The sequence below is a fragment of the Tenrec ecaudatus genome, chromosome 14 (assembly GCF_050624435.1).
Source record: "Tenrec ecaudatus isolate mTenEca1 chromosome 14, mTenEca1.hap1, whole genome shotgun sequence".
In the NCBI taxonomy this organism is placed as follows: domain Eukaryota; kingdom Metazoa; phylum Chordata; class Mammalia; order Afrosoricida; family Tenrecidae; genus Tenrec; species Tenrec ecaudatus.
Genome location: NC_134543.1, coordinates 41,213,645 through 41,229,299, shown reverse-complemented (window position 1 = coordinate 41,229,299; position 15,655 = coordinate 41,213,645). Strand labels below are relative to the sequence as shown.

General features: G+C 39.6%; 1 protein-coding gene across 1 annotated transcript in view; it reads right to left on the bottom strand.

The window, feature by feature from the left end:
- Positions 1-7,172: 7,172 nt before the first annotated feature.
- The window catches only part of SGPP1 (sphingosine-1-phosphate phosphatase 1), a 43,367-nt gene continuing 34,884 nt past the window's right edge, over positions 7,173-15,655 (bottom strand). Inside the window, exon 3 of the mRNA XM_075531306.1 lies at positions 7,173-9,784. Within this exon, the coding sequence (XP_075387421.1) occupies positions 9,233-9,784 (552 nt within the window). The 3' untranslated portion in view covers positions 7,173-9,232. The remainder of the gene's footprint in view (positions 9,785-15,655) is intronic.

The following is a 15,655-nucleotide window of genomic DNA, read 5'->3' as shown; positions in this document are numbered from 1 at the left end:
TAAAACAACACAATGCAAACAACCATCAGCCCCAACGACCTCAATGAAAAAATGGGAGAAACAAAAGGCAATAGCAGAAGATGTCATGAACATAATGACACGCATGAAAGAAGCAGACATTGAGTTGTCACAGAAAGAAATTTTCAGAATGCTACTTGGAGTCATACCAGATATGAGGGAAAAAAATACAGAAAAAGGATGAAATGGTAGAGGAGATAAAAGTTATAAAACAAAGGGAAATACAGGAGCTTAGGGAGGAGATAACAAAAACCAGTAGCAGAAACATGGACCTCGAGAATCGACTGGAGGAAACAGAGAACTGCAGCAATGACTTGAAGAACAGCCAAGCAGACTTTAACAAACGCGAACAAAAATCTAATAAGATCATCAGAGAAGCTGAAGAAAACCCAAGAGCTATGTCTGATGCTATGAAGTGGAACATTAGAATTATTGGCTTACCAGAGGAAGACACAACAAAGAAGGCATCTGCAACAACACTGAGAGAATTCTTGGAGGAAAACTTCCCCCAGCTTAATGAATGAAAATCAGGCAACCATTCAGGAGACTGAAAGAACACTAGCTAGACTAGATCCCAAGAGGAAGTCACCAAGGCACATAATAGTTAAATTATCTAACTTTGAGGAAAAGGAGAAAATCATGAGATCAGCTAGGGAAAAACAAGCAATCATATAAAAAGGTTCCCAAATAAGAATATACTCAGATCTATCAGCAGAAACTATGAAGAAGAGGAGAGAATGGAGTAACATATTCCAAAAATTGAAGGAAAATGCAAACCCAAGAATACTCTACCCAGCCAAATTATCGATCAAGATAGATGGAGAAGTAAGAGTCTTCCCAGACAAGGAAAAACTCAAAGAATACGTTAGAAGAAACCCAGCCCTACAAAAGATCCTTGCCGACCCAGTATGGGCAGAACAACAAGCATACATAAGAGACCATCACATAGACCAACCTCACTCAGAGGGCAAGACAGAGAAAACAGCCTTCAAGAAAGCATTGACTTAAATATAGAAATACTTGAAAGACTGCTGAAGTAAGCTTTTTAAAAAAAAACAACAAATGGGGCAAAGGAAAAAGCTATGGAATACAAATATCCCTGGGTGAGGACCAGGTAATATGGCAAAGACCAGACCAAATACAAGGATACACATGGTAGACAACTAAAAAGGAGGTGGGGAAAGGAAAAAAATAATAATAAAAAAGGAAAGGGTGGGTGGGGGGGAAGAGGGCACAAATCCACAAAGGGGAGTATATTGTTTATATCTCCACAGGGAAAGAGGAACCAGACTTCAACCCAGTACTCCAAAATGTGAATGCAACATGCCAGCATAGAGTAGGAAACCAGTGGAAAGGTCTGGGGGGCTGGCCCAAATCCCAACTACTAAGTGGACACCTGCCACCCCCCAGAAGAATTTATTTCAAAGGACGGCACTGAATCTACAGCTCCAGGAGAGAGACATATCTGATAGTACATGGGAGCAGATGAAGAGGTAGGAGGAGTAAAGCACATCCTGACCCACCAGGCCGTGAGGACGATGTTCCCAATTAGAGCAGCCAATCCACAGAGAGGACCACATGGCTGGCCCCACTATGAGACATGACATCCTCACTGACCCATAATCCTATAGGGGACAACACCAGAGACACAGTGTGGGAATTGCACCCAATTGAATCCCGCCACACTGATGCAAAACATTAAGGGGGTGCAACAGAACAGCAAGGGAATGGAGCGATGAGGTCCCTAGGGAATGCTGAAGGTGGACTTTGGGGCCAGGGAGTGGTGCCCCAACAGAATGGACTGGAAAACACTCCTAAAGGCCAACAAACTACCTTTGAACTAACTACAAGCTTTTCTTTCTTGTGTTGTGTTTTTTTGTCATTGTTGTTTTGTTGTATATTGCTGCCTGGTTTTACTATGTCTTGTTTTTGCGCATGTTATTATCTCCGCAAGTCTGTCTAAATAAGATAGGCTGGATGAAAAATCAGGAGGAGAAAGCAACAGGACCGACAGTTCTGCGGGGACATGGGAGAGGGGGAGGTGGGGGAAAGGTAATGGCGTTAATAAACCCAGGGACAAGGGAAAAACAGGTGATCCATATCGGTGGTGAGGAGGGTGTGGGAGGCCTGGTTGGCATGATCAAGGGTAATGCAGCCAAGAGGAATGGCTGCAACCCTGGTGGGGACTGAGCATGAATGGTGGGACAGGACGAAAGTCAAAGGAAATAGAGGAAAGAGCTGGGAGGCAAAGGGCTTTTATAGAGGTCCAGATAAAGACATGTAATATGCAAATACATTTATATATGAGAATGGGGAAATAGATCTATGTGTATAGATTTATAGGTTTAGTATTAAGGTAGCAGATGCACTTTGGGCCTTCAGTCAAGTACTCCCTCAATGCAAGAATACTTTCTTCTATTAAATTGGCATTCTATGATGCTCACCTTCTCGACACAACCTCTGAAGACAAAGAGGGTGAACAACCAAATGTGATGAAGACAGCTGATGGTGCCCAGCTATCAAAAGAGATAGCCTCTGGGGTCTTAAAAGCTGAAGGTAAACAAGCGGCCATCTGGCTCAGAAGCAATAAAACCCATATGGAAGAAGCACACCAGCCTGTGTGATCATGAGGTGCCGAAGGGATCAGTTATCAGGCATCAAAGAACAAGAAATCATATCATTGTGTTTTCATCTCCCAAATGGGTGCATAAATAAGTGTGGCGAAGAGAGCTGATGGTGCCCGGCTATCAAGATATACCATCTGGAGTCTTGAAGGCTTGAGGGTAAACAGGCAGCCATCTAGCTCAGAAGCAACAAAGTCCACATGGAAGAAGCACACCAGCCTGTACAATCACGAGGTATCAAAGGGATGAGATATCAGGCATCATCAGAACAAAAATCTTACCATAGTGAATGAGGTGGGGAGTGCGGAGTGGGAACCCAAAGCCCATTTGGACATCCCATTACAGAAGGGTCTTCGGGAGGAGACAAGTCAGTCAGTGTACAATGTAGCAACGATGAAAAATACAACTTTCCTCTAGTTCCTAAATGCTTACACCCCCCCCCCCCCCCAAATCATGATCCCAATTCTACCTTGCAAGTCTGGCTAGACTAGAGGATGTACACTGGTACAGATGGGAACTGGAAACACAGGGAATCCAGGGCGGATGATCCCCTCAGGACCAGTGGTGTGAGTGGTGATGCTGGGAGGGTAGAGGGAGGGTGGGTTGGAAAGGGGGAACCGATTTCAAGGATCTACATGTGACCTCCTCCCTGGGGAACAGACAACAGAATAATGAGTGAAGGGAGACGTGGGACAGAGCAAGCTATGACAAAATAATAATTTATAAATTATCAAGGGTTCATGAGGGAGGGGGGTGGAGTTGGAAGGGAGGGGGAAAATGAGGAGCGGATGCCAGGGGCTTAAGTGGAGAGCAAATGTTTTGAGAATGATGAGGGTAACGAATGTACAAATGTGCTTTACACAATTGATGTTTGTATGGATTGTGATAAAGAGTTGTATGAGCCCCTAATAAAATGAATTAAAAAAAAAGATTTTCTGAGTGGAGTCTGTAATAGTTAATAGCTAAGGTCATTTATTCTTCTGAGTTTGCTGCTATCAGATGTTGAAAGGAAGCAGGTGGGGCATTAATCAGTATCTAAAAGTGAATTATTCATTTTAATGAGAAAATCAAAAGCCAGCTACTTGAGATTTCAAAAAAAAATCTCCTTAAACACTTTCTTTCAAGGTTTCTTTTATTTTTTATTGAATTTCCCCTTTTATGTGCATCATTAGAAGGCATGATATCCTTAAAGATTTATATGGGTCTGGTAGGCTTAAAGATGAAGAGAGAGCTGAGAGGAATTACTGAAACCCAAATGAAGGTCGAGCATGATAGTGGGACAGGAGGAAAGCAAAAGGTAATAAAGAGTCAGGAGGCAAAAGACATTTTTGGAGGTATAAATATAGGCAGGCACACATGTAAATATATTTAAAACTATAGGGATATAGGTTTATATACATATATTTCACGGATGGGATATTAGGGCTTCTATTAGAGAATTCCCTCAATGCAAGAACACTTTGTTCTAATAATCTGGCATTCTGTGACGCTTACCTTCACAAGATGATCACTGAAGACAAAATGGATGAATAAACAAATGTGAAGAAATCTGACGGTGCCTGGCTATTAAAAGACATAGCATCTGGGGTCATAAAGGCTTGAAGATAAACAAGCAGCCATCTAGCTCAGAAGCCACATAGCCCAATGGAAGAAGCACATCAGCCTATGTGATCACAAGGTATGGACAGGATCAGGTCATCAGAAACCCCAAATAATCATACCGATGCTAACGAGTTGGGTCAGAGTAGAGACTCAAAGGCCATCTGTTGACAATTAGACATCCCCTCACAGAAGGGTCACAAGGAAGAGATGAGTCAGCCAGAGTGCGGTATAGCACCGACAAAACACATAACATTCCTCTAGTTCTTTAATGCCTTCTCCTCCCCACTATCACCCAGTTCTACCTTACAAACCTGGTTAGACTGGAGCATGTACACTGGTACAGATAAGAGATCTTGAAACATAGAATCCAGAACAGATAAACCCCCCAGGAACAGCAATGGGAGTAGCAATATGAGGATAGGGGAAAGGCGGGGAGAGAAGGGGTGAAAAGAGGGAACTGATTACAAGAATCAACATATAAGCCCCCCCACCAAGAGGGTACGTACAATAGAAATGTGGGTGAAAGGAGACAGCGGATGGTATAAGATATGAAAAGAATAATTTATAGTTTCTCAAGGGCTCACAAGGGTGAGGTGGGGGAGGGAAAAAAGAGTAACTTATACCAAGGGCTCAAGTAGAAAGAAAATGTTTTGAAAATGATGGTAGTAACATATGTGAAAATGTGCTGGATACAATCGATGTATAGATTGTTTCAAGAGTTGTAAGAGCCCCACCCAATAAAATGATTTATTGAAAAAAAATTGACATAACCTCAGCAAAATGTTAAAAAATGAAGATTCCAAAACATTCTTTAAAATTCTTCAAAATTAGCATGTCAAAATGCTTTATTGTACATGATTAAAACTCAAGTATGAAAGTATTTTCTTTTTAACTTAGGCACATTTCAAAAGGCACAGGAAGACTGTGTCTAACTGTTCAATAATTATATGTTCAATGACTCTCAAACCATTGTCTCTTTATTACGAAGTCTCTAGAAAATCATAGTTTTAAAAAAAACCTTCAGAAAAACATACTCACCCGTAAAAAAATTGAATTAAAAAATTTGTCCTTCTTGATGCCCAGATTATTTTAGTTTTAAAATCCAGAATAGTCTTTGTTAAAAAGAATAAAGTTGTTTCTGCAATAAAAAATTTTTAATCTTGCCATATAAAATTGTGAATGTAATCATATATAAAATACAAATCTTTTAGTGTTTATTCATCTTTATCAAATGCTTTGTGAAAATGTATCTTTAAATTCTGTTCATTTTAGTGAGTTAATTTTTTATGCCTTCTTCAAAGTTCGATTTAATCATTGACTTTTAGAGAAAACTAGTAAGAGACACTGGGAGGTTTGCAAGGCTTAAAAGCCATAGAAGCAAATACTGCAAATATACAATCCCACAATAGTGGTGGATCTGCAAGCGTATGACTTGGGTAGACACTGGGGCTGAACGGGTATGGGAGGAGAAGTGGGAACAGGCCCATGAAAATACATCGGTTTGGCAGAGGACATTTGTATTATGTGTATTTACCTTTGCTTCAATATGTCCAAGGATTTGACAGCGCATACCAGGACAAAGTTATGACAACTTCTTAGGGATAACCAAACACATTAAAAGAAGTGGGTTCCTGGGCTTGGGTGATCAGGACTATAGTCTCTGGGGATACCATGGCTCATTGGCATAACAATTTCGCAAAGATGTTCTATATTCTACCTTAGCAAGCAGTGACTTGGGTCTTAAAAGCTTATGAGTAACCATCTAAGATACAACTATTGGTCCAGACCAGGAAAAGAGTGATGAAAGACATGTGGAGACATGGGGATTAGTGGACTATTGGACCAGGCAGACGGTAGCCTCCACAACCCCAAGACCAGAATAACTACCTGGTGCCAGGCTACCACTACCAACAGCTCTGGAAGGAATTATATTAGCAGGCCCTGGATAGAGTGGACCAGAAACGTGAACAAAAATCCAAAATCACAAAAGAGACCAGGTTTACTCACCCATAGAGACAGGAAGAATTCCCAAGACTGTTTTACAAGACGGTGGCCTTTACTCAGTCATTCCGATCTCAACTGAACTCTCCTCCCTGCCTCCATTCTCAGCCAAACAATATAAGGGGGGAAATAACACTAGGGAGGCACACATACACATGCCTTAGAATAATAAAGCGCAAAAAATATCAACCGTTTGAGATCAAAAGGGCAGCATTTACCCAACAAAGTTTAGAGGGCTAGGGAAGGGTTGGGAAAGGAGGAATGGCAATAGGAAACAGGGAGGAAGTAGGATAAGTAATGTACATTGAGGAGATGGAAATGGATGAGTTGAAACAAAAAGTGTATGACGTTTGAAAGTAAGACTGGTGGTCTGCTTTGTAATCTTTCATCTAATTATCAATAAGAGGATTTTAGGAAATATAGAAAAGAGAAAACTAGAAGAGAAAATAAAAATAATGTCAATCTTGTAGTAGCATTGTCTTGTACAATACAAGGGGCTTCAGATCTAGAAATTTCAAACGTGTGTGTTTTTATTCTGCTTGAAAAAGTACCTGCTCGTACTCTTATGATTAATTGATGACATTGATGGAATAGCAAAATGCTGGCTTGATGGTATAAAAGGTTAATCAATTTGGCTCTTAGCTGAACGGTTAGGGGTCTGAGTATACAGGAGGTCCCCTGGACGAGAGGTCTGGTGATCTATCCCCTTCCCCCACCCCCAAAACACCACAGTTCTGTTCTGACACATGGGCTCGGCCAAATTTGGAATTAATGGGATGGCCACTGGTCCCACACATTACTATTAACCAAAGATATAATGAAAACCACTTTTTACACATAAGCTTTCTTTAGAAATATTATGAAACATTTCACAAAAAGCACAATGTTGGAAATGTTTATAAGTAGAGCCAAAAGTCATTTTGAAATAATGTAGCTTGATTGTCTCCTTGATTGCTAAAAACAGTAGTTTGATCCTGAACAAAATGCTTCAGAGGAAAAATCTGGTGGAATGAAATGTCTGGGGTATTTTCAGAACCTTTACCAGCTAATACGCACTCCAGTGACAGTTCAATAGATGGCAAAACACTGACTGGAACCCAAACAATGCATTCACTCGAATTTGGCTTTTATTTTAAAATATATTTAGCATAAAACTGTCATAAGAGAGAAAAATAATAAAACACAAGAAATGGAATATTTTTCCAAAAAAATAAATGGGATATTTTCAAATACTTTTTAAGCCACACAAAATTAATAGGAGAGCACAGATCCAACTTATAGAAAACAGTCTCTAATTTCAATTAATTAAACACAAATTTGGGGTGGGGACAGTCTTCACATTTTCTGACGTACCGATACATTACTAAATTTCTCAGTTTCCTCTTAACTAATAGGTAAAGGGCCCAAACTTAGTTGTTTTACTTAAAACTATCTGATTCTATTTGGGTAAAAATTACCATGCTTCTAAATACCTCATCAGAATTATAAAAATATGAACTCAAATAGTCATGCTACCCAAAACAGAAATATCCTAAGTGATACTTTTGGATAATCATAAAGGCATTGCACTAAAATCAGTAATTCCATTGCTGACGTTCATTTATATGGAAAGTTAATTTTTTTCTTACCACAAATAAACGTAATGTCAACCTAATTTTAATCACACTTCAAAATATAAAGGCACAGACAGAATAAACAATAGTTTAATACAATATGTATATTTTCCACTGTGAAAATAAAAAGTTAAAAAAAATAATCTAAAGGATCTAAAATATTGACACTTTTAGAGTTTATAGTTTCCCAGAAGTAGTTAATAAATGGGTATAAATTCAACACTGCTAAATCCAATCCCTTCCAGATAATTTAGAAAAATGGCCTGTTTCCATGTGAAGCATGTGCATTGTTCCATCTATAAATTTCAATTACATTTCTGCTAATTGGAAAGATCTACCCACAGTAGAAACAATCAAGACAATGTACAAAAAATATGTTATTCCTATAACTTACAATGCACAGAAAAATATCTACAAAAATGAAAATATTTATCCATTTAGGTTTCCAATAAATTGATGAGAAAGTTTAGCCCATTCCACATTTTTACTAACTAGAGATTAAATAGTTAAGGAAGGTTTGCTTTTATCCCTGTTAGCTTGACATGTATTTTAAAAGTGTTTGCCTGATTATATCAAGTTTAAGTTAGCATCTTATTTTTTATCACAGTATTCGTGGTATTTTTTAATTTAGCAACAGAAAGGCACAATTAGCAAGCAATAAAATTCAGTACCTGAATTAAATTGATGTCCACAACTGTTGCAAATAAAGTACATTCAACACAGTATACAGAACTGAAAAAAATCCTAAGGGATCCAAAAATTAACTTATTTGAAATTTGGTCCATTAAAAATGCTTCCCATGTACCTCATGGGTAATGTGAGTAGTGATGGCAGTGTAATAAGAGAAAGTAAATTAATACATGGTAGCATATGAATTCTGGTTTAGTAATTATGTAATTCAATTAGGAAATGGCTCCCATAGTAAATAAATGCTTAATATAGCTATTAGTAATAACATACCTGCATAAGTCCAAACACACAGGCTCACTGTTTGCATATTATTATTGATTTTATAATAGACCCCATAGTTTTTTAAAAACTTAGGTATATATTTTTAATATATAAAATATATTAGATATATAATATATATTTTATACCTTCATATGTCCTATATAACTTGAATCCAAAGCAGTAGTAAAACTCCCCAAACATGATATGAACATTCTAAATGGACACTTACTTTTATTAGTATTGAAGTAGCCCAGCTTACCTAAAACAATAACTGGATGTGCAATGATAAAATGCACAATAACTCTTAAGAATTTACTTAAATAATTATTTAAGTTAAATTCCTGAAAAAGCCTAACTGATCTCGCTTTTCCCTAGCATATATTTGCAGGTATCAATGACTGATATCATCATAAACAATGTTTCTCAATTAAGAGAAATCCATGAAAACAGGTAAGGAATCAAACATGTGATAGAGAAGCCAACGGTTCCATAGGTTAAATACCGATAAGGAAGTTCTACTTCCATGTGCTGTCTTGCTTTTCGAATATCATCACATGGAATATTGGAAATTTTACAGGCTAATGGAATAGTGATCTTTTTCATTACATTTCTCACTACTAGTACAAGGGCCATGCCTAGGAGGATCCGTAAAATGGCTTTGGCACACAGAGTGACAGTAACGGGAGGTATAATTAAAGGCAATGTATCCAAAGAGGGCTCTAATACTAGCCCCATGTTATAAACAACATGAGATCCACACGCAATGCCAGCACCGCTCCCTAGAATCTCAGCTGTGTCTCCTCGGGATGTACTCCAGGTATCAAGGGTGAAAGAAAAAATCCCCAAGACTAAGTAAAGGCTGATGATGACAAATGGAGCATATTTGTGAGTTTGGTTGAAGTTGTCAATCAAGTCCACAAACGGATAGAAGATCATTAAGATTAAAATGGAATACAGGAATCCGGCAATAATATCCTGAGAAAAGAGAAAATAAGGTTATTTAGAATGATAACATTTGAAAATAAAAATAAAATCATACTACCGTGTTCACATTGGAATTGTGGATTGGATCTAAATTTTAATGATGTTGTAAATTAAAAAAAACTTTCCTAATAGATTATATGATACTAAAAACTATTCTAGTTATAATTTCAAAAATGTTAATGTTTCCATAATTCTCCATCACTTATCAAAGAGTATTTAAAGTCTGAATAAATACTTGGGTAATGTCCTGTTCTCATTCATTCATTTTTGTCAGCTGCTTAGCGAGAACCTCATATTCTTGGCACTCCCTGAGGGCTGCGGCTATTCTGCTCAACAAAGCTGACAAGACGGAACGCCTAGTAGAGCTTCACAGTTTTTGTGAGGGGTGACTAACAATAACCATATAGGAAGGTAGGTAAACATATTGTATTAAAATTTCATGTGGTTATGCATGTTATGAAGACAATGAGCTAGAATTGAGTGAGACTCTATTAGCGCTATCAGATGGGAAAGAAGACGGAGTTTCTACTCCCATAAAGAGTTACAGTCTTGGAAACCCACAGGGGCAGCTCCACCCTGTCCTATAGGGTTACGGTGGGTCAATATTGACTTGATGGCAGTGTATTTGGTTTTCTGAGAATGATCAGGGAAACCTGACTAAGGAAGTGACACATGAACAGAGAACTGATTCCCAAAAGGAGCCAGCCCTGTCTCAATACAGTAGTGGGAAGTGTTCCAGGAGGAATGAAGGGTGAGTGCTAAGGCCTCCAAGCAGAAAAGAACTTGTTGAGCTCAATGATCGGAGAGAAGTCTAGAATGGCTGGAAAAGTGACTGCAGATTAGGCTGACGTGATATGAGGTCAAAGGTGCAGGCAGAGGTCAAATTGCAGAACGCCTTTGTAGACTAGCTAAGGAGCCTGGTTAAAAAAATTTATGGGCAAAAACAAACACAATTTATAGGCAATCACTGAAATACTTCAAAGTAGGGCAGTAACATGATCTGATGATGGGTATTTGTGAAGGGCAGTCTATCTGGTATGTCTCAAGAATGGGTTAGAGGAGCACAAAGTAGAAGACGGGACCACTGTCAACACTAGTAGAGGCTACTGTGGTATCCATGTCCAGAGTCTACATGCATGGTGCACATGTAGTTGGAAAGTAGTACATAGATGGAATTAGTAAGACTGTTTAAGATTTAGCATATTATATTAAATATGATGTCATAAATATAAATAACTGAGGGCCACATTTAGGCTGACAATTTTAACTGGGTAATATAGTAAAAGGAGTCCTGGTGGTGTAGCAGGTTGCTCGTTTGGCTGCTAACAAGGTCAGCAGTTCAAAACCACCAGATGCCCCTTGGGAGCAAGATGAGGCTTTCTGCGCCCATACAGAGTTACAGTCTCGGAAACCCATAGGGCAGTTCTACTTGGTCCTACGGGGTCATTATGAGTTAGAACTAACTGGATGGCAGTGAGTTTGTAATGTAATGAATTGTAAGAGAAAGATCACAGATCCCTATATAAACAATTGGGTAGATGACAGGGTAATTTACTGAGATGATGGTAGCTGAGGAGAAAAGGTGGAGTACAGGAAGAAATCATGGTATTATTAAACAAAGCGTTCCCTTCTGAAACATTCCTAATAACTGTGGTGAAGTGGAATTATATGGTATGGTTTTTCTTTTCTTTCTTTTACAGTTTTATTGGCACATGCCATATATACAAGTTTTTCCAGCACATTTTGAATGCAGTTTTGTGGTAAATTAGGTGCCTCAGCTGATATTTGGGTCAGCTTATACTCGAGTATATACGGTAATCCATATGTCATACAATTCAATAGGTCAGTCACACAAAGAATTATACAATCATTATCCCAATTAATTTTTGAACATTTTCTTTTTTTTTCATGGTTAAATCACTTTTAAAATGAGTTGTATAACCACAGTTAGTTCTAGTGCCCCCCCTCCCCACTCCCACATACATTGCTTGCTACAACCCCTTCAACCTCTCTACATAGTATGGCTTTTCCAACCTTAGTCTTTGTAACTCCCACGCGGTCACTAAGTAACTCCCACTCGGTCACTAAGTAACTCCCACTCTAACTTGGGATGCGTCAATTTTTGGCATTCCACTGGGTACAATAGTAAGTCTTCTACGAAGAAGGAACATCGGAATCCCTTGGCCATCAAGAAAGAGGATCCACCAGTGAAGTAAGTGTGAAACCCATGGCCTCAATGGTGGAGGCAGCAGAGGCCACAGCACTTAGACAATGAGAGAGAGCACAGAGCCATGCACAGACCATGAGGCACAGTGGTGTGGGAAACAAACACTGAGGGAAATAGGCCTAGGACTGTATCCCTAACATAACCGAGGGAACCTGGAAAGCTAGTGTTCCACGGTAGGAAAGCCACCGCTTTGGTAAGTTAAAGTCCAAGTACATTACCCTGCGCTAAATATCATTTCCACAGATTCTCCCCTAACAGCTATGTTGCTTAAAGTGAGCACATGCTTGGTTCTGTTTCCCTATAGAAGCAGGCACATTCTTGTTATCTCCTCCTGCAGGGGCATCCAACCCCTCTCATACCTTCCCTTAATAGTAGATGGGCACAGGGGGGCTTTATCCCCGGAGCATGGATTAAAACTGTTTTCCATAAGCTTGAAATTTTGGCTTGGCTACAATAATACTGTCATTAACTGTGCCTTGACAGCTTTCAAAGTATAGAAAATAACCATGTTGCCCTTATAGCTCTTTTGAATGTAATACGGAAAACAAAAGGGGGAATTGTGGGATACAGAAAGGTTTTTCCCCAGGTTGTCACCTGCCTGCTAGCTCATCACACAGTCAGCTGCTTAGAGGTGCTCTCCCCGAGGGCATTCAGCCACAGAGCGCAATCAGACTCTATTGTCTGTCCACCCCAGGTTGGGGCTCACTCCCTGCTGATTAGGACAGTGGATTGCTTTCCTGCAGGTGAGCTCAGAGTAAGTCAAGCCAGCTCAAGGATGGCCAAGGTTAGGCTGCAATCTTGAATCTAGGATCCACCCATCTTGTCACATGCGTACCGCTAGCCTCTCCCCTTCCTATTGCATGTACAACCCCTTCCTGTGACATGCGGTTACCTGTAATCAGGGGAGTCTGCATGCCCCTAAGTATATATAAGCCTTGGTTAGAAATATATTCCCACCTCCTCTCCTCCTCCCTGTCTCTGCATGGACTTGGCTGCTGAGATCATGGCCGTACCCAAAGGTGAGCATGCTACCATAAAATGTGTCTGACCCCTACATTTTACCTTCTCTCCTATCTCCTATGACTTTACTATGATCCTTATATATTACTGCCGTACAATTGCGCCCATGGACCTCTATGAGTGTTAGAAGCTGGTTTACCTAACAGCCCAGAGAATAAGTCAAGCTGAGTGCCTTAGGGTAGGAGGCTGGCTCGCAGAATTCGGTGCTCTTTGGGCATCTAGCAGTACTTTTATAACTTTTATAGTAGCTTTTATTGACTTGCTGGAGCAGGGCAGAAGCCCGGGGGGGGGGGGGGGGGCTGCGTGGTTGAAAGGCTGAAACCAGAGAAGGATCAGAAAGAGGTAAGCCTTCTGGCATGGGTGAGAAGAGGAACTGCTGTGTAGAGGGCTGGATCCTTAATGTCTTCTGATCCTGATCCTTAACTTCTCTAATAAGGCGCCTAATCATGAGTATTGTTTGAGAGTTCTGTATGGCCATTCAATTAATTATCAAACCCAGCAGTGGAAGCTGTGGGAGGGAAGGTTGTGTCAGAAGAGGATAAAGAAGTATGAAGGGTGGAGGCATGCTTGACAGCCTCTGCCTCATAAAAATCATCCTGGGGCTGATTATGAGTTGGATTCTCCTTCCTCCAGTGAAGTTCTTTCTGGGATGATGCCAGACACATTGTTCAAAGCCTTCATGTAATTTCCTCAAAAGCAACCAAAAATGTTCCAGATTTTCAACCATACCACAAAACTCTGGGATCTACTCTCTATCACTGTAAATTTTATAGAAAGTGTTGTTTATATTTATTGGCTCCACTTTTTCACTTGTTATTTTTCTGTAAGTTCACTAGGCTTCTCATGGAAAGCAATCTTCTTTGGCGCAAAACAATGGTCATCTCTCATGAGCATTCAATGCTAGTGGCCTAATCATTTGTCTTAACATTTTTTATTATATTTTATAATAAATGTATAAGATATATATTGTCAGGGGAAGCCAACCCCTAACATATCATTACAGGTCCGGTAGGTGAAATTATACAGCAATAATAGGTAAAGATCATAGTAAAGTTATAGAGAGCATGAGAGATAGATGTGAAGTATTGAAATAAATGGAGTCAGTCACGATTCATGGTAGCATGCTCACCTTTGCCCCACTCGATGGTCCACGTGGAGGGAGAGAGTGTCTCTTTAATGCTAGCCCAGGCTTCTTATATTCTCCGGAGACATGCAAGCCCCCTAATTTCAGGTGAGGACATACATCACAGGGAGGGGTTGTGCCATAGGTAATACAGTAATGAGAGGGGGTGGTCTAGGGACATACATGCAACAGTAACAGGAGGAATTGGGGGTATACATGTGATAAGATGGGCAGATACCTTAACTTTGGATGTCACAGCGTCAGTTTGGCCTGTTCCCTGACTCATCTGATAGAGATCATTATTGGTAGGGTGTGAACGCTTGGTCTCAGGCCTCAAGGAGGAATAATCTATTGTCCCCAGTAGCAGGGAGTGAGGCCTGCCATATAGTCTGGTGACTAACTACCCTCGGGGAGGATGTCTGTAAGTGTCTGACCTCTCCCCACAATATGTGATGTAAAATTACAAAATTAATATCCATGAAAGCATTGTTCAAAAAAACTGTAATAATGTTTAACATAATAACATGTTATATATGATAGAGTAAAATATATGTTGTTTACAAATCATCTTGTTTCTACTTATAAACATATTATATAACTATGAGCATTATAAAAAGTTATCATGTAGTAGGTGTGTTATATCATCTCTTGTGGGGGAGAGATATATCTCAGTCCTTGGCTCCACATGAGAAAGAATTCACGCTGAAGCCTGGTTTGTGATCCAAGTGAGTTTACAGGATAAAATCAGTTTCAGGTTCTATAGTAAATGGAACACAAGCCAAACAGAGTCTGCGGCACAGTTGCGTGACTGCAGCCTGGCTGTGCTACCTTGTGTAGCAGCTGCTGGGAAAGAGAGCGCCAGAGCAAAAGCTCTGGCCTTTTCAGTTCCTCCTCTGAGAGGAGTGATTGATGACCCTGGTCAACCCCATTGGTTGAACTGAAATCACCTGCCTTAGATGGGCCAATCCAGGTGTAATGCCCATCTAGGTGCACCACCCCTTCCTGGCTGGAAGCTCAAACCTCTGAGCTTGTGTAATGGATGCCCCAGTCCCTATGCTAAGTTACCTAATAGGTGATCCCTTTGATATGATTTTTCCCACTTAATATTAAGTTTATAGTATAAATTCCTGTGAGTATATGTAGTTGGAGGTCAACTCAACTTTTACAGTCGGTCAATATTTTTACTGTGGTCATTAGGTTGTTGGCAGGTTTTGGTGTAATTAGTTATGGCTAAGCTTAAGTGCTTTCCTAGTTGGCAGCCACCTTGGGCTATTCTTTTTCTATGCAGTGTACATTCGTGTATGTAGTGCAATTGTTCTTTTGGATTTTCTTTTTCTTAATGGTTGACATGATTTCCCTGGATATTATATATACGAATTCTTTTTCAATCATATGTATTATGAGTATTCAGGGTTGTGGCTTGTATTTTTATTTTTTTACACTATCTTTTGGCAATGAGGTTTAAATGTTAATGTAGTCATATTTATCATTA